The following is a 27,011-nucleotide window of genomic DNA, read 5'->3' on the forward strand; positions in this document are numbered from 1 at the left end:
ATGTCATGGTTCAGGGCGCAATCCTGCAAGGTGCTGAGTGACTTCAGCAACCAACAGGCACCTGTTAAGTCTATAGCAACACTCAGATTGATATCAATAAGCCTGATCCTGCATCCACTGAATTTAGCTGGAGTTGAGGGAAACTCTTCATGCCTTCATTTTATAAGGCAGTCAATCATAGTAGAGGGTCTGATCCTGTGGTGACAGAAGTCAATTAGAGTTTCACCATTGACTTCAATGGAAGAAGGATCAGACCTTTAAATTGCACCAGAGGTATAAAGATGAAGAGCATGGTAAAAATATCATTTAAGGCCCAAAGCAGCTGGATATACAGGGCTTCATAGACACTGTAATGGCAATATGAAGGAAACTACCTCCTATAGAAACTAGTAACAATACATGTATTTGCATGTAAGAGTCCTTGGGGTTTAGAACCTTTAGCGAGTTCCAGAGCAGCCCGTTTCTTCATGTTTGTGAAGTAGTGACATTCGGGAGAAAGTCCGGGAGCAGGTTTTGCATTGATACTTCTTTACATCTGAATGAGTCTGCAGGTGGGCTCGGAGATTAGAGCGGTCAGCAAAGGCCCTATTGCAGTGTGTACAGGAAAAAGGCTTTTCACCTATAAAACAAAGAGAAGCATTCACAATTAAATAGTGAATCAACACATGGGGAATATCAAAGAGTGAGCCATTCAATGGGCAAAGTTTGTTAAAAGCTCTTTGAAAAGAAGTGCTGAGTATTATTGAGATTTTAAAGGGCATTTATAAGTCTCTCTGTATAAATGCACGTACATTGATATGTGTGTGATCCACTTAGACAAAATGCTACACTTAGGAATTCAGTAGTAAAAAGAGCATTCCCAAAGAGTTACATGAAATTGTCTGAAAAGTAAAGCCAGGAAAAGGTAAAAACCCCACGATTTCACAAAGTAATTAAGGACACAAATATTTCATGGGAAGGTGTGGTGTTGTTGAACCTGATTGTTTGCACAGTAAGTATTATTATTAATTGTGTCACAGCAGGCAGTGTTTGAAAGCAGAGGGCTCTAAAACTGGAGTATAGCTATTTCCTTTTCTGTTCATCCACCTTCCAGTGTTGAAAAGCAGGGTGAATTCCTGGCAGAAAGGCTGGAGAAAGAAATGTGCCTGCTCAATTTAGAAAGCACAATTAAGTCTTTCTAGTTTCCTTCAAACATCATCTTTAGTACTTTAAGAGGGTGTGAAATCAGTGCCAAGTAACAATTAAACTATCCCTGTGACAAGCACAAAGGATGCTGAGGGAGATGCATTGTAAATGTGATACTTCTTGGATTAAAAGCTAAAAGCTTCGACAGGCTGGCAGCTGCAAGTCTGTTGCTTTGCCTGGGGCATTACAGTAACAGGTGCACGATGCTAACAGCATTGCTACATTAAAGCACCTGCCTACACAGACCATGAGCCTTCAGTGTCCCCTACTCCCTGCTCAATAGTACCATTAGCCAAACAATGAAAATCAATGAGGTTTGAAATGATGCTTTTGTGTTGGAACTAAGCTTATCCTCCTTGATTCATGAGGGATTCATATGCCTGGAGAATTAAAGGGATGCTGGGTAACAGGCCAGTGTTCATATCAAGGTGGTCAAGTTCCCCCCAGTGTCCACAACCCTGACACTAGACAGAAGGAAAGACTGCAGATTATAATGTGAACTTTACTCCAGGAGCTAAAAAAGAGTGGGGGAAGGGGGGGGAGAAGAGGAGCAGGAGCGGTCTTGCATAGGTAAGAAGGTTAGCTGTTAACAGAAGGGTGAGAACACACCCAAATCACAGAACTGTCACTGAAAGTGCATCTCTGCTCAAGCTTTCAACATTAATTCTCTGTGTGCTCTTTAGAACACCTGGGGCCAGATCCTCAAGGGGTGCAAACTGAACTGAATGGAGTTACCCTGATTTTACACCCACCACGAATCTGCCCTGTGATTTTAGCAGAAAGCTATTTAAAGGACATTTTACAGAGAGAGGTCCCAGGGTTTGGGAAGCCCTTATCTCCCCCAGATAAGATGCTTCTCAGGCTGCAGGCCTGGGGGTTGAGGCAAGAGCAGGAGGAGATAAGGGAGAAACTCCAGAGTCAGCGGTTACCTGTGTGGGTTCTGATGTGGCCCTGCAGGAGCCAGGGCCTGGAGAAAGCCTTGCCGCAGATTTTACACACGCAGGGCAGGGTATGGCTTCGGATGTGCATCTTGAGAGCCCCCAGGCTCACGTACTCCTTCTCACAGTACTTGCAGCTAAAAGATTTCCTGGTCTGGGAATCACAGTGCAATTGTTTGTGCTTGGAAAGGCCGGCAAAGGTGGAGTAGGACTTGTTGCATTGACTACACTGGAATTTCTCCGCCTCGGTGGCAGAAGAGGCCGGGCTGGGCGGGTCAGAGGTCTTGCCTTCATCCTCCTCGCTGGACAGGGAGGTCAGGTCTAGGGGCTTGGACTCTGGGCTGGGGGAAGCGGCGCATGTCTTGTATTCCGTCTCCGAGGTGAAGAAGTTGGAGAGCAGCCCCGTGTCCCACACAAGCGGGGGGTAGTAGGCCCCCGGGCTCAGGACCTCCGGCTGGGGGATGAGGGACAGGGGGCACTTCTCGTACAGAAAGGGCGACACGATCACTGGAAAGAAGCAGAGCGGGTTAGCCAGTCCCAGGATGCGCAGCCACATTCAGAGCGCAAGGCTGGGGAGGGGCCTGATCCCGGGATCGCTGACTGAACTCAATGGGGTGGGGGCAGAATCGGACCCAGCAGCGCGACCCGCGCAAGGAAAGCGGGGTCCCTCCGCTCCCGGGGCTGCCGTGGGGGCCCGGAGCTCCTGGCCGGGCCACGCTCTGATCGCAGGTGCTGTACGCAGAGCGGGGCATTACCCTGCAGCGCGACCCTACGATCGGATCAGCGGGGGCGGCGTCTCTAACCCGGGGCGCAGGCTGGGCGATGGGTACCCGTGACTCAGGCTGCGAGGCAGGTGCGCTGCCCATGCACCGCGCCCAGCCGGCCCTCCCGGCGCCAGCACATGGGCAGCAGCCACATGCCGGGCTCCCTCCGGGAGACCCCTGCGCGGACAACGCAGCCCCGGGCAGGTACCCGTCAGGCCGCGCCCCTGGCTCCGCTCACGCCCGCGGTGTTCGCACGTGGGTGGCGCCCTAGACGCAACACGCGCAGCTTCCAGTACCCGGGGCGCACCAGCCTGGCGAAGTCACAGTGCGGACAGTGCCCTTTTCCAGCCCCACACCCCGTCCCCAGCGCCTCCCTGCAGCTCCTGCCCCCGTGCCCAGCTCCCATTCCAACTCCAGCCCCCGTGCCCAGCTCCCGGCGCCCCCTCCAACTCCTGTCCCCGTGCCCAGCCTCCAGCGCCTCCCGTGCCCAGCCCTCAGCGCCCCCATCCATCCCCGTGCCCAGCCCGCAGCGCCATCCTGTAGATCCCAGCGCCCCCCGCCAGCCCCCGTGGCGGGGACACTTACCGGTCTGACTCTCCAACTCGCTGTAGTTGGGTTTCTTGCTGGCCGAGAAATGCTTCTTCACCAGAAAGGAACGCGGCATCTTGCGGCCAGGCGCGTCTCCGCTCACTCTCCCCAGCTACCCGGGCCTTCAAGGGACGCTGGCCCTAAAATCCTCCGCCCCCACCGGCCAGTCCCCTGGCTGCCGCAGCCAACCTCAGCAGCCCACCAGCTCGCGGCTGCTAATATGGGCCCGGGAGGGGGCGAGACGGACACGCCCCTTCTCACTTGGCAGCCAATGGCCGGCGACGGGGAGGGTCTCTGCAGTTCTGTGGTCCAGTAGGTGCAGCGTGTTCTCGCCCAGCCCCGGAGTCCCAGCACGGCCAGAGCTCCCGGAGCCCCAGAGCGCTGGGCCAGGACGAGGTGAGGCTTCCGTACAGAGACCTGGCCAGCCCCTCTCTGCACGTACTGCAGCCTGCGCGGGCAAACCCATCCCGCTGACCGGCTGCACCGAGTCCCATTGTCCGGGGCTGGCAAGAGCCCTCACGCACGTGTGGGGCACAGAGAAGAGCAACTAGGCCCCCCCGAGTTACCGGTCAGAGGAGCCTTTGCAAAGCACTAGGTGGGAGACGCACAGAGTCAGGCTGACGGTGCCCAAGGAGGCTCCTTTCTATTGCTGGCAATTCCACCCTTTAGCACAGTTATTCTCAGGCTTCAAGCAATACACAGACATGCTCTCCGCCTCTGATCCCTGTCCTGGCTAGGGACACAGTCCAAGCGCTGCCATGGACGGACTTTGGGGAAGTTTCAATCCAGACCGCATTTGAACATCACGGGTGGCTCTTCCCTCCACCAGAAGCAGAACCAAATCCCAGGCCCAGCCCCTATAGCTGGGACCTCTCTCACAGAACGCACCCAGTGAGGTCCAGTTTGGGTCCACCTTTCGCAGATTGCTCCGAAAGAAGGGGTTTCTCTCGAGAGACTTGCGCAAGCTAATATGCTTGTGCTCAGGCCCAGCTGGGTGTTTAGGTCCCCAAAGCAGCACATGTCTTTAAAGAGCTGCTACAGAGGGAGGCATTAGCACAGATTTCAAGACAACTCCTGTCTCTTTGGTGAACTTTGCTTCCTCTCCCAGGCTGCAAGCTCACACGTGTCAACCAGATGCCACCTGCGCCCTCTGCATTCCAGGGACAGCAGGTGCGGGCCGGGGAAGCCCTGGGCAAGTGGGGATTGAAGAGGGCTCAGCCCGTGGCTAGATCCCCAGCTCCAGGAGGATAATTTGGGCTGTTGCTACAGATGTCTGTGAGGAGGCCTGGAAGCAAGCTAGGGAGCTGCTAGATTGGTATCTGCACATCATCAAGCGGTGGGGGGGAGTGGGACAGGCAAGACACTAAAAAACGAGCTAGACTAAAAGGGACTAAAATGGGAGTTTACAGGGTGATAAAAATTAAAGTGAAAAGCCATCACCAAAGAACCTACTCACACATCTTCTGTCTATTTCATTGCTCCAGACAAGGTTCTGTGCGCCAGGCCCAGTTTAGGACAAGAGCAGACGCCTTGAATTGATTCAATTTTAGTTGTTGCCTAATTCATAACGCTATTTGCTGAACAAAATATTTCTTTTTTTTTTTTCAAACAAATGCACCACCACGTGGAACAGAGGCTCCACGGCTCTTTCCAAATTGGGTCAGCATCGCCCTCTGCAGGCATCTAAGGAAAACTGTTTTCAGATCCGAATAAATCAGGATTTATTCTCCTTGCTACTAGGGGAGACAAGTTTCATGATGAGCTGCTATTTTGAAAGGGTTCAAATTCAAAGGGTTTAAAAATCGGGGCGTGGGGAGGGGAGAGGAATAACCAGTAAAAGGGAAGAGTTGTTACAGAGTAATACTTTTTTTTAATGCCTCAAACCCATATATCAACAGGACAGCCCTGAATTTAAGAGATCCCCTCCTCTGATTAAACAGTTTCCTATTAAACTAAACCGATTTAAGCAAGTGTTAGACCCATTTAAGTGTGTCTACATTGGCTTTAAATTCATCTACATTTGGCGTTTGCACTGGTTTAACTAGACTGATTTTAAATGTATATGGCTAAACCGATGCAATTTTTCTAGTGTACGCATGGCTTGACTAATAACTTCACCCAAATGGGGGGGAGATAGACAACTCTGGGACTCCTCTGCTGGACACGATAACGCCCCTAGCCACCCTCTACTCTTCATTTATTGGACTGATGCATTTAATAATTTCTTGCGTGGTTTTGAATATAGGGAGATAGAATGAAAACTTTACAAAATCTAGAATAAAATTAGAGGATGCAAAAATCACTTTGCTATTATTACCGTAATGATTCACTAATCTTATGGCTGTAGCTGGGAACTTCTTAAAATATGGACAGGAGCAGCAGGGTCCCTCCTCAACCAAACTGACCACTCGTGTGTTCCATTGCTTTTAAAAGTACGTGTGTTTCCGCAGGCACAACAAAAGCGCGCTAAACTGCAGTTCTAACTCAGAACAAACTCCCATAAAAGTTAATACCTATTGAGCCCTCCTCCTCTTTAAAAGCAGGGACAAGACTCCCACTGAAGTTTCCCATTGATTTCAATGAGATTTGGATCGGGCCCAGATCACTGCCCTTTCAAGTTGGTAACTCCTATTGTGCTGGAGTGAGTCAAAATTGACACAATTAGGAGAAGTTAAAGGAGGTGGAGACAGTTCCACAGGGTCATAAAGTGAGGTGCTATTGACTGAAGGGGAGGTTTGAAGAGCTCAAGTTAGTTATAAAACTGTTAAAATGATCCCAAGAGGAATTTATAATAGGTGAGTGATTTAGAAAAGTGACTGCACGTTGTTTCCCGGGGGGAAATGTAGTTTGTATAAAACATATCAAGCTTTTTGTCCAAGGAAATCTAAAAACCAAAATACTACAGACAGTTGGCTGGTACCAAGGTGATGTGACTGGATTAAAGCTAAACACACAAGTGTGATGATATGCTAGAGGGTGTCAGACACACAGACCAGCATTGCCTGAAGCCAGAGATAAAAGTCATCTACTTAAAATCTAAGGAAAACTCCATTGTAAAGAAAATCATTTCTGAAATCAAGTTACGCATAGTGTAATTGTGTGCCTTTAATTATATCAGCCATGTGTAATCTTGTCAACCCCATGCTCCTCTAGCCAGCAGAGGAATTGGAAAATGGAATTGCAGCTCAAATGTGCCACTTGGGGGGCGGGGAAGACACCCCCCAAATGCTCTACCATGTAGTTTTACTAAAATTCACCCTTTCTTGGAAATAAAGAGGCTCTCTAATGGATCTAGGCATGTGACTGACTCAACACCCCCACCAACGCACACTTTTCTCTCCCCCCTCCATTTAAATACCGACCCACTTCCCCTAAGTTCAGATCCTATCCTCCTGGCTCTCCCCCACACTGAAATCCCAGATGCAAACACCCATGAAGGTAGGAAAAGTCTGACCCCTGCTCAGGTGCACTCTAATGAATTTCAAAGGCATCTTCATTTCATGAGGCAGGAATCCTGCTTGAGGCAGGCAACACCGACTATAAGGAAGAGGCAGTTATTAACAGGGATAAGTGTAGGCACAGATGTGTCCTCAGAGTCCTGAAGTAGTTTAGTTGAAGAAAAACTTGAAAAGTGAGTTTAAACCAGAAAACAGCTAGTAAATCCTGCTGATTGCTCCTAATGAATACATTATTTCTAGCTGTCTGTCTAGCCAAGGTATTAGGGCCCTGATAAAAACCAACCAAAACAAAAATCTATTGAAGTCAATTGGCGTCTATCCATGGACTGTAACGATTGATTCAATCAGTGTCTCTAGCCGCCAGATTCAGCTCCCATTAAAGTCAGCAGAGAGGTTCTCATTGACAGCAATGGTGACTGGAACATGTGCTGGGCCAACATTCACTGTGTTTCACTATTTCTCCCTAATGAGGACTCCTCTAAGGAACAAAAGGAAAACCTGACTAGTAGCGCAGAGCCATGCAACTGCTGACATAGACGCACAAGATTCCCTTGCTCTGGATTGTACACGGGGCTCAGGGGGTCCGATTAGAAAATGAAACGAGGAGATCCAACCCAAACCCGGCCCATGCTGTCCTAATGAGCCCAGAACCGACTGATGGTGCAGCTAAAACAACCAGCAACGCAACAGTTAGCAGTGTAGACAGGTTACCCTCAGGCACCAGCCAACCTCGGCCGTTTGAAAGCCAGTTTTAGGTAGTAGCCTTGCCTAGGAGTTCCTCCTGCCATTTTTTGTCGGTTTTAATTTTACGATTGAAATGTCCCTGTTGTTGGTTTAAATTTCTCCCCTTTTTCGTGTACCTGTGAAAAGATTCCCACAAGCAACGGAAGAAACTACTCCAACAGGGAAACCTGTGAAACTGACCTACGGAAAACGCTGTCAAATGCGCTACCCACAAAACCAGAGGAAGCTATTTCTCCCGCTCCCTGAGGTTGTTCCTTTACAGGAAGGGTGAGTGTTACTTGTCACAGCAGTAGGCAAAAGCTTTCCAGACAGGAAGGTGTTAAATTTGATGGTGTCCCTCCAACGCCCCATGGAGAAGAACTGGGGCAGTTCACACCTCTGGCAGGGCTATTGTCTCACTCTGGCTGCAGACTCCAACCCGGCATCGCTTCGGGGCGCGTTTGGAAAGGGAGCTTTGCAACCCGCAGAGTGAGGAATATTCTGTTTTCTTACAGGAAAAGTTCAGACCCCTGGTATTTCCCATCCGTAATGAACAAAGCCCTAGAGCGTTCCTGGCTTCCAAACGTGCTCACCTTGGCTGCGGCCGGCAAGTTGAAACATGGACCTGGGTGAGCTGTAGTCCTTAACCAGGCGCCCCGAGGTGGCGATGAGGCGCACCTGCTCTGATCGGTTTGGCTTGGGCTTCTTTCGTTCCTGGCGGATAATTAGAATCAGCGACAAAACACTGGGGCCGTTCAGAATACACAGATCTTTAATGTGAGCTGTTTCCTACTCTCTCCGAATTCATTGGGGTCCCTCTTTCCCCCGCCCCCATATACAAGAGTGGTCAATTACCCCCCCCCCCTCCTGCGATGATTATTTGAATAGTCGCCACTGGAGCTTTAATGTCAGTGGATACTGACTTACAGTTTGGGGTGAGGGGTTATGGCCATACCGCAGATGTTTCAGCTCGCCACTAGGCATGGGTTATTGGGAGGGTGGCAAACATAGCCAGCTTGTCAAAGGAGAGTGAGAATAGCCCAGGTTTCCTGGCACTATAGAGAAGAATTATTTTTCACTTTAAAAGGCTTAGCCAAAGTTTTTGCTCCTACCTCACACTGACCCTCTCCCCTCTCAAATTAGTTACATTTCCCCTTTGCTGTAAAACTTGACAGCACCGGCCCAGTCATCTGCTATAACAGTCTTGAGTTCCTGTTGGTTCTAACAGAGCTGTTGGCTTTAGTCTTGTAATGGCTGAGGAAGGAAGGGGAAAGAACACGATGGGAATCCCTTAATGGCACAGTAGATAATCTCTCCTCTGCATCCAGCACTAGCCTTTTGCTGTTCTACAGACCTTGCTTTCGGCTAGGAAGCAGGTGAAAGCAAATGAGGAGAGTAGCAGCAGTGGTCACACTCCTTTCATTCAGGTTTGTTGACTTCAGCTGAGGAGTGGTTTGCCATTGGGCACATGGGTAATGGTTTGGGCCCTCCACAAACAACAGGAAAATGTTGGGCTAAATTCATCCCTGGAGTCGCTGTCCTGAAGTCAAATAGCTTTTGGATAGAATTATCATTGAAGGTCTGCTAGGAGGCTGCAGAATGAATGCAAGTCACCCAGGCAAGATCCACTACCTTGCCTGATGGTGTGTGGAAATCGAAGAGGTGCAAAGAACATCCTTGGGTGCATCATTTGTGTTGATTTTCTGTTGCTAGGTCCACCTTCAGGCTGTCTATAGTTGCTCCCTTGTTTTCCTAATAGCCTCTAAGGCTCGGGGTTTGCCCATCACTTGCTCATTGCACCTATTGAGTGGGTAGTGCTGATAGCCTGCCCTTTTGGGGGGACTTTGTTACCAGTCCTCACTTAAGTAGTTTCCTTTTAAGAAGTGAACGGCCTCTTCTTCATCAGCTCTGAAATGCTAGTCCTGTTAATAAAGCACAGGGAGAAATCCAGCATTAGCCAGAGGATGAGCTAGATTATCTATTTAGGATAATAGATTTTTTTAAGTTCTCTGCTCAATAGGAGGCCATTTAAAAATTCCTGTTGTAAAGCAAAACTCTTACAGTTACTGCATGTGCTGAGGGGCCGGAGCTGTAAGTGGAACTTTCCCGTAACAAAAAGCAAGTTCTAATACTTCACCGAGGCATCACGTAAGACTGATTGACTTTTTATTTAGATGCATGATTTGACCCAGCTTTGCAACTCTGTAGGACATGGTACCGTTATAACAAACGTTGGAGCACGATTCTAAGGAATACTCTAAAGAAGGGGGTTTGATGATAGCTGACAGAGAAGAGGCTCGCAAGACAGGCTGCCTGCAATGTGTATATGGCTTCAGTTCACATTGGTCAAGCAGATACTGCACCTAGTTTCTCTAAAATGCAAGGACTCCCTCTGCTGTTTAGAGGCCATTATGGCTTCTTTGTGATGTGATTCTCCATGTAATAGAAAAGGGCATTATGAAAAAGTAATTTAGGGACCAGCACTCCAAAACATGGGGATTTAACCATGAAATTACAATTAATGTTAATTGGAGTCATGGGGCTAAATCTCCAGCTGTGACCACCTCAACACAGCAAAAAGTTCTTTTTTTCCTTACAAAAAAATCCCCATAACGGTCTTAAAATTAGTATGAAAAAGAGGTGGGTGTTGGGTATAATCAGCTGCAAAGTATTGAACATCTGAGTACATTGTGTGATCTGTGATTGATCATGAGCCACAAAGCTGCATGCCAAGCAGAGAGCCAATAAGAGGTGCTGAGGAGAGGGTTGTGTACTTAACCCTTTCTGAGTTCAGCACCTAAATCCCAGATGGAGGGAGGCACCCCATCTCTGTTAGTGATTCATGAACTGCGGAAAGATTGGCCCTAACATGCAGGCACCCAACCGCCTATTAGACACCTCCCTTGTAACCTTTAGAACCTTTAGCTCCTGAGTTAGGGTACTCATCCAGGATGTGGGAGACTTCTCCCACTCCTGTTCAAGTCCCTGCCCTGCCTGATAAGAAGGGGCTTGAACAGGGCTCTGCCACGTCTCAAGTGAATGCCCTACCCTTTATAGTCATTCTAACTTTCTCTGGCTCAAATAATATGCAATTACTTAATTAAAGTGGAACAACTAAAGTGAGATTGAAGAAGCCCCACCTCAGAATATTCCCTAGCCTCATCTGAGATGGGGCAGATTCCTGTTCAAACCCCTTCTCATCGTGTGTGTGTGTGTGTGTGTGTGTGTTTGTTTGAATCAGGGTCTCCCATATCCTGGGTGAGTACCCTACACACTAAGCTAATAGTTAAAGGAATATCCTCCTCTGCCTTCCCTCCTGCCCTCAGGCTGTTTGAGCTCTGCCTGTGAATTTGCATCAATTGTATAGGCAGTCTCTGAACATGCACTGTGGATTGGCACTGCCCACACATTAGGCACCTGAATGCCTATCTTCCCCAGTTTCTGAATCACCATAGGACTTAGGGGCCCAAGCCCAGGCCCCTACTGCGAGGCAGCAGTGCACATGTTCCGAGGCAGAAACAAGCACCAAGAGAAGTGGGTTGTAGCCCACGAAAGCTTATGCTCTAATAAATTTGTTAGTCTCTAAGGTGCCACAAGTACTCCTGTTATTTTCACCAAGGGAACGTTTACTGCAAAAACTCAGGCCCTGAGTGAATTTAGGCCCCTACAGACTTTAGGCAGCTGAGCAGATTTGTGGATCACAGCAATGGCTGAAAATGAGACTTAAGCACCTTAGTGGACCTCATCCATTGTCACTTCTTTTATCCCTTCTTGCTCCTCTCCCATGCTGTCCTGAGCATAGATTGGGACAGCAGGTAACCTAAAGCTCTTTCAGATGAAAGGTGTTTTTGTTTTTAAAAAGTAGCAATTTGGCTCCATCTACCACTGCAGATGGACAAATGGCTCCTTTAAGTGCTGCTACCCAACTTCCCTTCCTCGCAGTCACTTCCTTTGTAATTTCCAGCACTGCAGTAGGGCACTCAAAAGATACTTTCTCCATATGCAGCCTCAGGCCTTGTCTAGACAAGGAGGAAAAAGGGGGATTCTTTCCTATTCAAATTAACTCAACACCACTTAACTAGGTCCATGCCTATACTAGGAAAGAAGCTTTTACGATGAGATTACTAACAGTTGTAAAACCCTACTATAGACAAGGCCAAGTGTAGTTTTACTTCAGTGTAGCTGGTTGAGGTGAACTCTAGCTGTCTAGTCATAAAGCAACGTTCCCCCAACAGACCCATGGTTGAGGAAGCTATAATTGACCTGCCAAAATCCAGGCAACGGTTAAAACTGTCCACATTGGTGCAAGTGGGATTTTCAGCTGAGGTAAACTGGAGCCCTCGTGAATGACCTTCTCCTCCCCGTATAAAGCACCATTTTTCCCTAGGCTAGTTCCAGACTTGAGTTTGGCTATGGGATGGGGCAGGACTACATTTCTGGCTTCTGACAACTGGCCTTGCAGTGAAGTTGACTTTAGGGGATATAAATGTTTAAGGGAGAGTTAGCAGCCATGGATGCAGCTGCTTGGCAGAAGGTGGCATAACTGACGGTAGATAGTCAAACCATTGCTGAAGACAATGGATGGTAGCAGTGAGCAGCTTTCCAAAGGCCTTTTCTACATCAGTGCAATAGTTTAGGAAATCCCCCCATTGGTAATAGGAGTTCAGTTGTTGTAGTGGAAACAATACCCTTCTCAACAGGTACTACCAGCCAGAACGCAGGCTGTATCTCTCCTGCTCTTTACCATTCACATCCCCCAACTCTCTTCTCTTTTCTAACCCTCAAGGAGGGAAGGGAAAACAAGTTATTTATCTCAGTTCAGCTGTGAAGTGGGGGGGGGGGGGGGAGAGAGATGCTGTGAGAGACACTATCCAAGAAGAGTTGGATGCCAACACAAACTCAAACAGCAGCTGTGTGGTTTTCAGAGAGGACCTTCTGCTTTTTTACTCGTTGGGTGAATGGTAGAGAATAGCCCAGCAGCACAACCAAGCTCACCCTTTGTAGAGGAAGGATGGTCCAGTGACTAGACATTAGCCTAGAACTTGAGACTTCAATTCCCTACTTCACCACCATAAGATTTCTTAGGTGACCGTGAGCAAGTCACTTAGCCTGTCTGGGTCTGTCTACACTGTGATAAAAGACAATTGGCACAGCTGTAGCCGGACCATTCAGCTGACTCAGACTTGCAGGGCTAGAAAATTGCAATGTAGACATTTGGGATGCAGCCTGGGCTCTGGGACCCACCCCCTCATGAGGGGGTCTCAGAGCCCAGGCTGCATCCCCCACCCAAATGTCTACACTGCAATTTTATAGCCCCACAGGCCCTGCACCCCATGAGCCCAAGTCTGCTGACCTGGAGCAGCTACCAGTCTTTTAGTGCAGTGGAGACACACCCGCTGAGCCTCAGCTTCCCAGTTGTGGATAAATATATTGAAGATTGTGAGGCACTCAAATACTGCAATGATAGGGGCCAACTGAGTACCTCAGATAGTCAGAGGGCTAGTGCTCTTGTAACTGAGGAGAAATTAGAATCCAGGATACATTTCATTAGTATTGTAGATAACAGGCATCCTTCACATGGAAAGTTGTTTGAGATTTTTAACATATCATCAGTGGGATTCATTGTAATGAAGCAAGGCTGATTATGTTTAGACATGGATTGTTGGGTTCACCCTTCATCACTAATTGATAAGGTGGAGGTTGAGCAAATCTATCAGACCTATTCATCTGACTTGAGGATAAACTTTAGTTCAAAACAAAAACACCCTCCACGCTTGCTTAACTGTATGGCATCCCTCCTTCTTGCTAAGTCTCCTCTTTAATGCCATCTCACTCCTAGAAACTGGGACTGTATAGTTCCAAAATAGGACAGATTAGATTAACACCAACAAGAAGCATGTTGGATATGCTATGGCCTCAAGGGTGGCTGCTGACAGTGAGTTGAAAGATGCTCTGGCAGAGTACTTCATGCGCATTCAGAAATTACTGCACCTAGTTAAGAAATCAAACTACCATTTGTTGGCTAAGCCTATATTTAATACAGAGTTTCTGAACACTGGATGAACAAACACAAGGAGGTGTCCTTGTGGTGCCTTAGAGACTAACACATTTATTTGCCCAAATAAATGTGTTAGTCTCTAAGTGCCACAAGGATGCCTCGTTGTTTTTGCTGATAGACTAACACGGCTACCACTCTGGATGAACAAAGTTTATCCAAAGCACCAACCCAACCTCACTGTAAACTGAACATATAGGGATTGGGTACTTTGAGTAATTAAGTACTGATAAAACACAATCTGTATTTTCTCTGTTTATCTGCTAAAGGAGCAGGCATGGGTATTTGAAAGACACTTTGCTATAGTTCTTAAATACTTGGAAAGAACTGAAGTTTGAGTTGTGCACACCATATTTCACATTACAACTCAACTTGTGACATTAAGTATTGATTACAGTTCGAGTTACCATATCATATATGCCTATAAATCCTGCTATTATAAGGTTAACAGGTGCCAAGGCATTGTTCAATTTCCTATTTATCTGCTGAAATGCCAAACTAGAAGAGTGTTGGTCATCTATTTTTCCATGACCACAGCCATTTCTTGCTCTCAACTTCTCACCTGTCCTGAATTTGAAGCCCACATCCAACCCCTCTAACAATAAATGGACAGTCTGATTTGATGTAGAATATCCTTTCAACTAAAAGTTGCTACACTGTTAATGTGAGCAATTAAACTGAATTAGACTTCAGAGTCCATCTCACTGAAAGAGGGGAGGGGACACAAAGTTCACACTTTAGCCTGTCTAGCTCTAGACAACACAAAGGCATTCACGTTATCCTTTACAGCCAGAAGAACTACAAACTAGGAATGCTCAAATGCTACAGAATATGATAAAGATCCATGGGATGGTCCTCCTACACCAACTAGGCCTGGTCTACCCTAGAAAACTTAGTACACTCCTTTAGTATCAAGTGCAGCTGCACCAGTGTTTGTTTTGTTTTGACCTGTACTACTACTTTATGTGGTGCATCATTGGTAGCAGTGACTTTGGCACCAACAAATACAACAGCATGCAAGTGTAGCACGAAGTAGTCATTTTCATGCAAAGCCTCAAGTACAAGTGTTAAGAGCTAATGTACACCAAACAAAACCCAATCAGATAAGAGTTACTGCCAGCTCAGTCTGAATCATGCTCATCTGAACTGGTTTTAAAAAGTTGTCTGGTCTACATTTGCATTTAAAACATTTAGAACCAGCATAGCGGCTGCCAATGTTAAAAATCTATACAAAATATCTCTGCATAGACTGAGCTGTAGTCTCTTGTGTCTGTATCCATCCATTTCTATTGGACCCAGGCGATGTGTTATGGAGCCAGCTACAGCTTTCCTTCAGGGAGGAGCTGTGAGAACAATATGGAACCATGGGGGAAAGTTACAAAAGTTTACATAAAGATAACATTTTATAAATTATATGAAATTTATTTATACCTTGTCTTCAAAAGCCAGAACAAGACAATTTAATTGCTTAGATGCTTTCTGAAACATCTTATCGGAATTACATGGAAGTGCACTTAAATACTAGCAGAAATCTGGAATCAGTCAGTGTATTACAAGACTTTGGGTTCTAGCCAGAACCTAGAAATTCTATAATTCCATATTTGGAGCTTCCACCAAAAGTGTTGAAAGATGTTAACATCTCTGCCGAACAGAGTATCAAAAATACATAGTAGTTTATATTTTCATAGCACTGTATGAAACTCTTTTCAAAATTCAACACACAAGTCAAGCAGATTACTGATCTGTTCCAAATTAGCAAAAAAGTCATATTAAAAACAAAGTTCAATTTAAAAATGGTTTAAACTTAGCTTGCCCAGCCTGTGTGGATGAGGCCAAATGTCAAACAAACCATTTTAGCTGGAACTCTTTAAACCACTACTTAGAACAGTTCAAAAAAGTGAGTTAAAGACCCAGTAGAGATGGGAGGCTTAGCTGATGGGACCCAAGTAATTTGAAGCTTCTAAGTGCTACCTTATCAATTAAAAAAAAAATTAAACCAAAACAAAAAGCATTTTCTAGAAAGGTAATATCAACTGCTGGCCATTAATGGAATTAATAGTAAGCCACTTGGACATAAACCACTACACTAGTAGAGGTCATTAGATGACATGTCTGAATTCTATTGTCACCAATACATGGTCTCAAAGTTACAGCCAGTTGACAAAGACTCTAAAGATGATTAAACTATACATAATTATAGAAAAATAATTCCCTGGGGTATGCATCAATAAAACATACTCTGGGCCCTAGTTTTCAGAATTGCATGTTCTGAATTGCACAAGCATTTAGGTGCTTAATTTGTGCAAGTAATTATAACTGTGTGCTGAAGTTAGGTATGCAAATCCAATCAATTCTGAAAGCACAGACCCTGGTGCAGTTTTACTTCAGTTTCAGACAATGAAGTTTTTAGTGCAATAGTTACCATTAGACATAACAAAATCAGCTTTAGTCTTCTTTCATATCAGATGGAAGCTCACCCCCAACAGACATGAAGTAATGAAGCTTTTGGCTCCATGTGTATGGGGAAGTGCTGGAGTGTTACACTTGACCTATCAACAGAAGGGACATCATAAATCAAGTGAGTCACTGCATATGAAATAGTAATTACAGACACTATGATTTGCATGTTACAGTCACACATTTTAAATGGAATGCACCGTACCTTTGTGTGCCACATATTTGAGTTGTGTGGCTTTCCACCTGTCTGCCACAAAACTATACCTGTATATACACATTACATGAAGACCATATTCTAAGTACAGCTTCACCTGTTTAAAATCACATCTTTCAGAAGACACCTGAAAATCTAATTTAAATGAAGCTCAGGTGTTCAAGCCATTGTTAGAATTTGTAAAGCATACAGAGAGTGGGTATAAGCGCTACATATTATCAATCCAATTTGTTTTTCTCAGGTTGTCCTGAGGAACAGGACAACTGAAAATGTATAGGAACATTTTATAGTTTAAAAACAAAACAGAGGTAAAAGTTAAGTGTTTTGCTTTTGAATTCCTCTGTCAGTGAAAGGCTGCATTTAATGCTTAATGGTTCAAACTGTAGAAAATCAATGCCGAAGACATAAAAAAAATAAAATGTCAAGACAGCACATAAGATTGATTAATATTAGACGTAACTTACAAAGAAAAATACATCCTGTGGATTTTTTTTTTAAAATAGTAAGAACTGTCTTTTTAATACAGACTTTTACTTTCTAGGCTAGAAATTTGTCACCAGAATACAGTTATTTATAATTTATGCTAGTATGTAACATGCAGCTGCTGAACTAAATAAATATGGTGAATCAGTTTCTTATGCAGGTGCACAGAATTGTTAGTGTATAATTTAAAGACTCATTATTTAGGCAATGTATTGTGTATTAGTAATATTTTATTACTTATTACAATGTATTACGTATAGCCTTTAGGCTGACTACCAGCATTAGAAACCCCGTTAAAGAAAGTATAGTCCATAGTTGTATTAGGTAATCTTAAAATTCAAACCAATTTCTGACAGTTGCATCCAAAACCAGAGTTTCCATTCACCAAAAATGGCTTCCAATGCTCAATCAACATTTAGGAAGCATATATTTTCAAGTGTTTTTTGTTTTTGTTTTTAATGGTCTTCAACAGTCAATTTAGGCCATTCCTTCTTGAAGCTTTATAGTGTTTATGGGATCTGAGGAAATCAGAGAGGAACATAGAGAGCAGAAGGATACAGGGACAGGGGAAGGAAAATGAAAGCAGGCAGCAGTAATGTGGAGACAACTGGCTAAACTTAAGCTATGTGTCTACACTACAGAGCCTTTACCAGCATAGCCCGCTAGTGGAGATGCAGTGTACATCAACAAAGTTTTTCTGACAGTATAGGAACACCACCACCACCTCTATGCCAAGAGAAGCACTCTTATGGCAACATGGCAGCATCTACACTGGGAGTTTTGTTGACATAGCTATGTCTGTCAGGGGTGTGGGTTTCTCCACACCTCTAACCAACATAGCTACACCAGTACAAGTTTTAAGCACAGACCAGCTCTAAGGCCTGGTCTACATTAAAAAGTTAGGTCAATCCAGCTACGTCGCTCAGGGATGTGAAAAAATCCACACCTCCGAGTGATTTAGTTAAGCTGACCTAACCCTCAGTATAGACAACGCTAGGTTGATAGAACTCTTCTGTGGACCTAGCAACTGCCTCTCAGAGAGGTGGATTACCTACACAGACAGAAGAACCCCTCCTGTTGGTGTTGGCAGCATCTTCACTGAAGTGCTACAGCAGCGCAGCTATGCCGCTGTAGTGTTTCAAGTGTAGTCAAGCCTTTGGAGTGAAGGAAGCAAGAAAACTACCCTGAAGTGGATGAGCAGCAGCAGAGAGACCACTAACAGACAAGACCCATAGTAACGTATGGAGAGATCAGGTACTGGAGCCAAGAAACTGCAATTCTTCAAAAATCTTCCATATTTATTTTCAGATGTGTGGGATCATCTTGGGATGAGAGGGGACAGGTGTCAGGGATGCTGTGTATTTTCCCCTAATGGAAGGTTGGTATCATACAGTTCATCTCCCACTTAGTTCACTGATCCCTCAAGGAACGTAGTAAAACCTGTGCCATCATGTCATCTTCATCAGCATCATAATCCTAAAGACAAAAGAGGCAGTGTGCATTAGAAACTTGACTTCATAATAATTGAATAAGGATACTAATGAGAACAAACATTCAGAAAGCGTAGGTACTTAAAAATCCATAAATGCCCACACACAAGCTACCTAACATGATTTGTCTACCTCATAAAACAATAAGGTGAGTTGCCCCTGTCAGGATTGCATCAAGATGGAACAGATTTCACAGAAACAGTTGAAAAAACTAAGTTTTAATACAATTTAAAAAATATTGTAACAGTTGCCATTTTGCTGTAGCCCAAGATGAAGTAATATCCTATAACAGCTATTAGTGGCATTTCTACCTTCAAAAACCTAATCCAAGCCACAACAGCTATTACAGGAGCAATAGATTTTTAACAGTATGCACTCATTACATACCACAAAAGTATCATAGGAAAACTGATGTCGCCGTTGAAGATGTTCCATGAAGTTAGCACTCCTGTAATTTGGATCTCCCCATGGCATCGAGGCACAAATTGGGCAAACCTTAGAGAAAAAGCCATGAAAACAAATTTTACCCGAATACTGAATTATGTTTATATTTGAGTTCATGGGGAATATCCTCAGAACCAAAGACTTCTTTGGAGACCATTCTCATTACAACAGTCCTTGGAATCTAGGTTTGCCTCTTGAAATCCAGTTCCCTCCCCGGCAAAATATCCGATTTAAAAAAACAAAGAGAACTGTAAAAGAAATGAAAGAAAAAAAAATGATTTTATAGGCTTATGGTGATTACAAACACAACCACGACCTCATAAGACACTCATATGTCACAGGAAACAAATCTAGAACATTTTGCCAAATCATTTAACGCTAGAATATTTGGTTCCTCACTGAATTCTTTCGATTCAGATTTTAGGTTTCTGAATTTAACTGCTAATTTTGAGCTACCTCTGTGTACTGACAGTTAGAATATTGAATAAAGTTCCTTGTTTTGTAGAAGTATTTCATCCTCCCTGTTTTTCAAGAATAAAAAAATATTTTCTCCCCCCATCATGCCCTTGCAGAAGATACATGTCTGCATGGAAAAAGAGAATATTCCTTTCTAAACCAAGAAACTTGAGGCATTTCCTGAAGATACCAGAGCCACCCTTGGGACAAAGGAAAGAGCTATTAATTCTTAGAGCTGAATTTCTGTAAGTTTTGCAGCTTCTGTTCTACTTCCTGCCATACCTGCAGATAGAATTTTCATCAATTATGAGACATTTTGATCATCAGATTAGTGATCTACTCTTTTACTGAGCATGCACGGAATGGTTTAGAGAGGATCTAATGATAAAACTTCATTCTACATGAGGCATTTTGAATAATCTGCAGGTGCAGGCAGTTTAAGATTTTTTTTTTAAACTGAGTTTTTACAAGCTGCAGTATAGGCATGTGTTAATACTTGTTAATTCTAAGACACCTTAATATCTTTATGAAAGTTTGTCTGTCCCAGGGCTTCCTCCCCCCCACCTCAAAAAAGTATGTTTTTGACATTATCTAAATTGGTATTTTATTCCAGATGTTTGTTTTATTAAATTACTACTACTGTGTGTTATTTTAATTTTGAGGCTGTAATACTTAGAAAAAAATTAAAATATGAAAGAATGGCTTAAAGTGGGTGCACCTGTGACCGTGTCACACCCAAGTTCAGATTTTTAACAGTTAGGCCCCAATCCTGCAAACAAATATGCACGTACTTAATTTTATTTGCATGAGTAGTCCCACTGGAGTCAACAGGAGTACCCAAATGCTTAAAGTTAAGGACATGCTTGTGTGTGTGAGGGCCCTGATTCTGTAGTTTCCCAGAGATTACCAGATTTCCTCATCAAAACGGTTGTACTGAATTTGATACTGTAAATATTACCACTTGTTTTGCATCCATGCTGTGGTATTTTTTGCAATGTTCAACTAGTCCTTCCTGATCAAAGTTTTTCTCACTGCAGTAAGGACAAGGAAAGGTAAAACGATTTGGAACATTCCTGTAAAAAATAAAATAAAATAAATAAATTACATCATAGAAAGGTGAATTAAAATCGAGAGAGTCTCTGGCTATTCAAAGTCACTGGACAGAGGATATTTCAAATACAGACTACTCGGAAGTTAAACCCTTAGTGTACGGTATGCAAGCAATCTGAATTTAAGAAACTGCTTTCTTTATTAGTTACCAGATGACATCTTAAACAGCACAATTCTTAATACAATTAGCATTTATACAGCACTTCTTCTTCAGCATCTACAAATATTAGATATATCTAAGTATATATACACACTATTCATCAAGTTGCTGTCTTCATTATAATTCTGCAGCACTTTAATAAAGCACACAATTAAGTGCTAGATATGCTACAGTGCAGATTAATAGAGCAGCGCAGTCATTTCCTTACCTCCCTTACCTAGGACCTGATCCTGCAATAGTCTGCTTGGGCAATTTAAGTCAATGGAGCAGCATGCCTGTGCACTCAACTGCAGGATTAGGGCCTAGCTAACATCAGTATCAGAGGATTAAAGTAAATATTGTGCAAAATAAGTGAAGAGCTAATATTGTTTTGCTTTCAGTCTCACTTGCTGGCACACAGGTGCAATGCACTGGAATGTTTAAAACCAAACAAAAAAAAAGAAAAGAAAACCTTTTCCAAGTTAATTAAAACCAGTGCTGTCCAAAACCTTAGTTTTGGACAGCAGTTACCCAACAGCATCCCTCTGACCAATCTGAAAAAGGAATGTTTCAAGAGGCATAGTCACCTGGTGTTACGAGGTGGGTCTTTAGTTACAGCTTTAACGCCTTCCATTATATAATTCTGGTATTTTGAACAAGAAGCTGCATGACTACGCATCTTTGAGAGGTACATCTAGGTAAGCAACAGAGAGAGAGAGAGACAGTTAACAGGCAAGGTTATTTTCAATTAAAAATTCAAAAAAGGATTGCAAATAAACAGTGGAATCTAGAAACAATCTGCTATAAGAAGAAGCTTCATGTTCAGATGAGACTGAAGTAGCGAAAGCTAAATGTTTTGGCACATGGGACAGAACAGAATAGAGAGCTATAAAATAGAAGCTAGGTTAGTGAAGCTATAACACTCTTTTGTTAATGACACAATGCATTATATTGCCCAGGACAGCTGACTCCTTGTTTACCTGACCATTGTAATTCTTATTTTATATTCCCTTTAGATGCAGAAAAGTACTATATCTGTTTTGTACTGAGTCAGTTTTCTAGATCTTCCCTTCACTATTCCCTGCAACAACAGGATCAAGTGGAAGTAGGCTACTGTCAGATGATATACTCTAAAATCTACCCCATGGAGTATGATGACAGGGACACATTAAGAGTGCCAAAGAAATGCAGAGGACAAAGGTTCTTTCCTAAACAGAACTTTAGTAATCGAAGTTGTTCTGGTTAACATATTTACCCAGGTTAAACCACTAGCATCTTTATTAATTCTAAAAAGAAAATGGTTTTAAGTGTGGTCTTGACACCAGTGAGACATACCAAGAGCTGCATCATCAAGTGAAGATCAAAGATATTTAAACATTAGTTATGAAGGGTGGGATCCACAAAGGTGTTTAGCCACCGAAGTCCCAGTTTTGGCTCTACTGCAATACATAAAACTACAAATCTCTGTAAGCACCTACATTTTTCAGAATGAAAGTTCCCTCAGCACCTATGTTTCTGCTTGTGGGCATGCACACTGCTGCCTCTCTCTGGGTGTCTGGACACCCATCTCCCATCAGAGCCCCAGAGGGGCCCACAAATGAGGGGAAGACAGGCATTCGGCAGTAGTAATGCTGCTGCTGCTGCCCACCTGCCTGATAGCTTTTAGCCCAGTGGCTAAAGCACTTGCCTGGCATGAGGGAAACCCAGGTTTAATTCCCCGCCTCTGCCAGAGAAGAAGAAAGGATTGAACAGCGGTCCCCCCACCTCTTAGGAGGGCACTCTAACCACTGAGCTATGTGGTATTCCGATGTAGGGCTCCCTCAATCTCTCCTGTCAAAGTTGCTCCGCTATTGATAAATAATGAGTGATTGGAGCAGGGGGACTGGACCTGGGATCTCCCAACTCACAGGTGGATGCCTTCATCACCAGACTAGAGAGTAGTTCCCATTCTCTCTCTCTATGTCCAATAATTGTTTAAATATTTATAGACAGTAGAAGAGTCACTGGGTCAGAGAGAGAGAAAATGGGAATGACTGTAGTTCAGTAGGACGCTAATCTAACATCACCACACAAAAATGAAACCAACCAGAAACAAAAGTGAAACTCATTGGGCTGTTACACTTTCTTAAGCTAAATTAAATAAAAAAAGCAAACAGCATAAAAATGAGAAACTAAAAAAAATAAAATCAAATTTTATTTAATCGGGAGGGGACTTTTAGTAACCATAGATAGAAAAAGTATATTTAACATGACAATGTCCCTTAAATAGTTTTAAATGCTTAATCTTTGATTCACCTTGAGAAAATTAACTTAATATTTAGATGTAGGACTATATTCACTGTAGAAGTTTCACTCTTTGTGCCATATAACAAAGTAACAAAAGTTCATTAGTGTTTCTTATTATTTCTAGCACCTATCACCTGGTGTTAGGGTTGCCAATCCTCCAGGATTGTCCTGGGGTCTCCAGGAATTAAAGATTAATCTTTAATAAAGACTATGTCATGTGATGAAACTTCCAGGCATATGTCCAAACAAAACTGGCAACCCTACCTGGTGTCGAATAATTCCTAACTGCATTGTTCACATGAATACTAGTAACTCCACTGAGGAATAAATACTACTTCCCTACCATTAGAAATAAAATGTTTTAAAGTATTTTTCCATACACAGAATCTGCTTGTGAATTTCACATCTATAGAAAAGACTATCCTTAGACAGTTTTGTCTTAAGCGACTACCCTAAACATAGTGAATAAAATTCTGCTATACCTTTCTTTAGTAGAAAATTTTCATTAAGAAACCAGTCTGTCTGTCCCTTAAGACAGTTTTCACTTTGTACTGTATTTACAGAACAGAATTTACCCCTGCAGAAGTGCATGTAGCTCAGTAGCCTATTGCATCTTCAGATTCCTGTTAACTGTATATTTCTACTTGAAACCCACCTCCTAATGAAAAAACAGCAGGCAGGGGAAAGGGAAACCTCTTAATGTTACCCTACACGCAGTCCACATGGGTTATTTATCACAATTAAAGTTCTGATGGTTTATTCCCTAGAAAACTGATGTGCAAATATTGTATTTCCATGCTAGCTGTTTCCTAGTTCAGCCACGTATGTACTTCCTTTTTTTGTGCTTTCATACTTTTTTATTGCAGCCATCACAAGTGGTTTCTGTCATTTCAATTTGCTTTTCCAGGTCCAGAGCTCTACTGCCAGGAGACAGGGTACTGCGGCAGACTCCACAAACTGGTTCAATAGGCTTCAGACATTCCTGCAGGCATGGAGTGCAAAAGCTAATATGGGAGAAATATGATTTGTAAAAATGCATGTTGTAGAACATGTTTGCACTGTTCTAATTAAAATACTCACAGACCTACCCTACAGGAAATAGAAATCACAAGTGACAACATCCACTGACAAATAGCAACCTGTTGATATGCTAAGGGACAGTCAAGTCACCATAGATCTAGTCAATTTAAAAGCAGTTTCAAGTCATGTCCCTGAATGCTCTTGCCAATTTGTGGTTTATGCCACATTTTCCTCTTTTCAAAGTTTCTCTTCACTGTTTCAAACACAAAAACCCAAACAAACCAACGATTACATAGTGAAGCTGACTAAACAAAGTGCTGTCAAACACAAAGTAAACAAATTGAAAAAATATTCCTTTGATCTTTCAGTTATAGTAATCTGAAATGCAACTTGTAAAAACAGCCTAACTATTCCCCTTAGTTGCATGCAGAGAAAGAAGGGGTCTCAGATACCTCTGCAAAGCCCTTTTCTTCAGACCCCAGAACTCCAAGGGGATGTACATTGTTCCTTCCCCATAAAGCTTACAGTTCATGTCAGCTAAGAAAATCTCATGTTAGAAAACATTAACTAGAACATTTTAACTGACAACTGTGACCATAACTTTGGCCTTAGTGCAGAAAAGGAAAACCGTGTTTAAAGGTATGTAAGCAGATTGTGGTTAACTTTAGGCAGGTCTGACCTGAAGGCATATTTCCTCTTAGAGGCTGTCTCCTGTGAATTTTACTGGCAGGGAGGGCACCTTGTCCCAGCACAGACAGAACTGTAATTAAGTTTCACTTTAGTCACAGCCAAGCAGATATCTTGTTTCTGCCTACCCCACCCATCCTGTCAGTATCCCATGCATAGTCCTTCTATCCTTACCTCATATCACCCACATTTTATTTAATATCGGGGGTAGCCGTGTTAGTCTGTATCTACAAAAACAACAAGGAGTCCGGTGGCACCTTAAAGACTAACAGATTTATTTGGGCATAAGCTTTCGTGGGTAAAAAACCTCACGTCACACTTTCCATAAAAGATTCACACCACTTCACAGATTAGTCCATATACCCGAAAAGAAAAAGGCCGAACTTCTTCCTTAATCCATTCAACACTTCCCCTTCGCCAGCGCACACTGCCTACAACCAAACTGCTTCGGTTTCTATTCCCTCCCAAGAATCTGCCCGCTGGTTCGCCACCCTTTCCTAGCCTTCGGAATTCCCCGCGCTCATTGCTGTCCATTTGGCCCGTCGGATTTTCTGCCAGCTGCTCGAAAGCGATCCCACTAAGGGCCCAATCTCTCCATCCTTACTCAGGCAAAACTCCCCCTCAACTACATGACCGGTGGCTTTGGGCCCCGCTGGCCCCTAGGAGTTAACAGGCGCCGGGGGGAGGGGTTAAAGCCCAGGGAAAGCTCTTCGCGAGGATCTTACAGCATTAACAGGCCCATTCCTCCGGCAGGGCTCAGACCCTCTCCCCAGGGCTGGGGAGGTTGGGGGCACAGGCCGCCCTACACTGAGGACAGCTCCCTCCTAACCCCCTCCAGAAGCCGCTAAGTGCCCGCGCCTAGGCCCCACTTACTCTGAGCCCCCGTTCCCCCTGGATCTCCCCGCCACTGCCCAGCCCCTGCCATCACGGAGCCCCCCCGCTGGGTGCCAGATCCTCCCCCGGTCCCGCGCCAGGCCATCCCCGGGGTCCGCTCACACATGGCCGCAGGGGGCCCGCACCGGGCTCTCAAACACCTCCAAGCAGACGGGGCAGGTGAAGCGGGACAGCGGGTCCTGAAGCGCCGATCCCTCCGGGTACCGGGAGCTGCTCTCCACCCCCGCCATCTTCCACCGGCCAGCCGCCCCCCAGTGCACTTCCGCAAAGCAGCCCCAACGCCGCGACGGCGGCCCAAAGGGGCCGGCGCTCCGCCACGCCCACCCGAGCAGGCAACGGGTGGCGTCCTAACCCGCACGCGCAACACAGCAGCCTTTTCGAGCCACGCCCCGTCGTCGCCAGGCCACGCCCCGGGGCGGGCCCATTTTTTCAGCTCCGCCCACACCCAGTCACGCGCTTTTCTGCCCAGGGCTGAGCTGGGCGTGGCGAGACCAGGGAAGGGGGTGGGTAGTCTGGTGAAGGACTAGCAGGGCCGGGGGCAGCCAGTGAGGAGGCTGCGGGCAAGGGGTGTGGCCAGGGGTCACAGCTGGGCAGGAGGTGACGTCTGGTTGTGGGCAGGGAAATACCCAGGCATGGGCACAGGCATACAAGGGCGTGCCTGGGGCAGTGGAGCACAACTAGGCAATGGAGAAAAGGGATGCAACATGGCATAGATGCAACCAGTCATTGGTAGATTAGCTAAAATTTCCTCTCTCCTTCCCTCTATGGGTATGTGGCGTGACATGGGCCTTGGGCTGCCACCTTCCACCGCAGATGTGGCTGCATTTCAGTGATTCTCTGTGTGTACAGCTCATGCAGTACTTACTATGGAGGCAGTAGGACCCAAGTGGTGCCTTTTCTCTCACACCTCCTCCCATGTGGCTTTAGGGGGAAAGGTAACTCCAGAGAGGATGGAGCCATAGACTCCAGCTGGCAGCCAAAGCAGAGACCTCTAGACATTCAGAGAACTTCCTCATTTTGAGAGGACGTTCTCTGCCCTGTGCAGATTGGCTCTTTGCTGTAACCCTCCCCTTCACAGTTCTTTCACCTCTGCTTTACTCCACCCTTGCCCCTCTTACCGTCTTCTCCCCTGCCCGGTCCCCCTACTTTCCTTTTCCATTTAGCTTAGCCTTTCCTAAGTAGCTCCACTGCCCCCCCAAAGTGGCACTAACATGTTTGTTGCCCTCATTGTTCACTCAGCATGTGTGGTTACCCCTTCCCCCGCCTGGTGTCTGTCTGGTCTATTTCAACTGTAAACTCCTCAAGGCAGGGACCATCCATTACTCTGTGTTTGTACAGTGCCTTTTACAATGGGACCCCATTCTTGGTTGACCTTTAAATACTATTGTAATAAACATGATTAATAATACTAATTAATAAGTAGGATTCAGGTACTATATAAATGTAAGATTATTATAATTAGCATGAGAACACATCTTTCACCTCTACTGAAACAGCCTGGACTAGAAATGTGTAAGTGACACATAGGAGATGGACCCTGAAGATGGTTAGAGACTGGGGTTGCACATATCTAAGGAGAGAATGGGGGGGGACGACACAGTGCAGAAGAATAAGGGGCTT

At 44.7% G+C, this 27,011-nt stretch overlaps 2 protein-coding genes across 4 annotated transcripts; both read right to left on the reverse strand.

Moving 5' to 3' along the window:
* Positions 1–437: 437 nt before the first annotated feature.
* On the reverse strand, positions 438–3,551 carry SNAI1 (snail family transcriptional repressor 1). The gene is made up of 3 exons (XM_065414815.1): positions 3,473–3,551; positions 2,115–2,630; positions 438–619 (listed from the first exon to the last, which is right to left on the reverse strand). The coding sequence occupies exons 1-3, from the start codon at positions 3,549–3,551 to the stop codon at positions 438–440; spliced, it is 777 nt and encodes a 258-aa protein (XP_065270887.1).
* Positions 3,552–9,512: 5,961 nt separating this feature from the next.
* On the reverse strand, positions 9,513–25,676 carry RNF114 (ring finger protein 114). Of its 3 annotated transcripts, none has more exons than XR_010561796.1 (7): positions 25,494–25,676; positions 23,644–23,794; positions 21,092–21,198; positions 20,214–20,328; positions 18,743–18,850; positions 16,134–18,341; positions 9,513–9,578 (listed from the first exon to the last, which is right to left on the reverse strand). XR_010561796.1 is itself a non-coding variant. In XM_065414490.1 (6 exons), exons 1-6 carry the CDS (start codon positions 25,619–25,621, stop codon positions 18,276–18,278), a joined length of 675 nt encoding a protein of 224 aa, XP_065270562.1. In that variant the 5' UTR covers positions 25,622–25,676; the 3' UTR covers positions 15,126–18,275. The 3 variants fall into 3 exon arrangements, 1 of the variants encoding a protein (XP_065270562.1); XR_010561797.1 differs by lacking the exon at positions 9,513–9,578 and having other exon boundaries at positions 15,126–16,260; positions 17,921–18,341; XM_065414490.1 differs by lacking the exon at positions 9,513–9,578 and having other exon boundaries at positions 15,126–18,341.
* Positions 25,677–27,011: the final 1,335 nt, after the last annotated feature.

The sequence above is a fragment of the Emys orbicularis genome, chromosome 12 (assembly GCF_028017835.1).
Source record: "Emys orbicularis isolate rEmyOrb1 chromosome 12, rEmyOrb1.hap1, whole genome shotgun sequence".
NCBI lineage: Eukaryota > Metazoa > Chordata > Testudines > Emydidae > Emys > Emys orbicularis.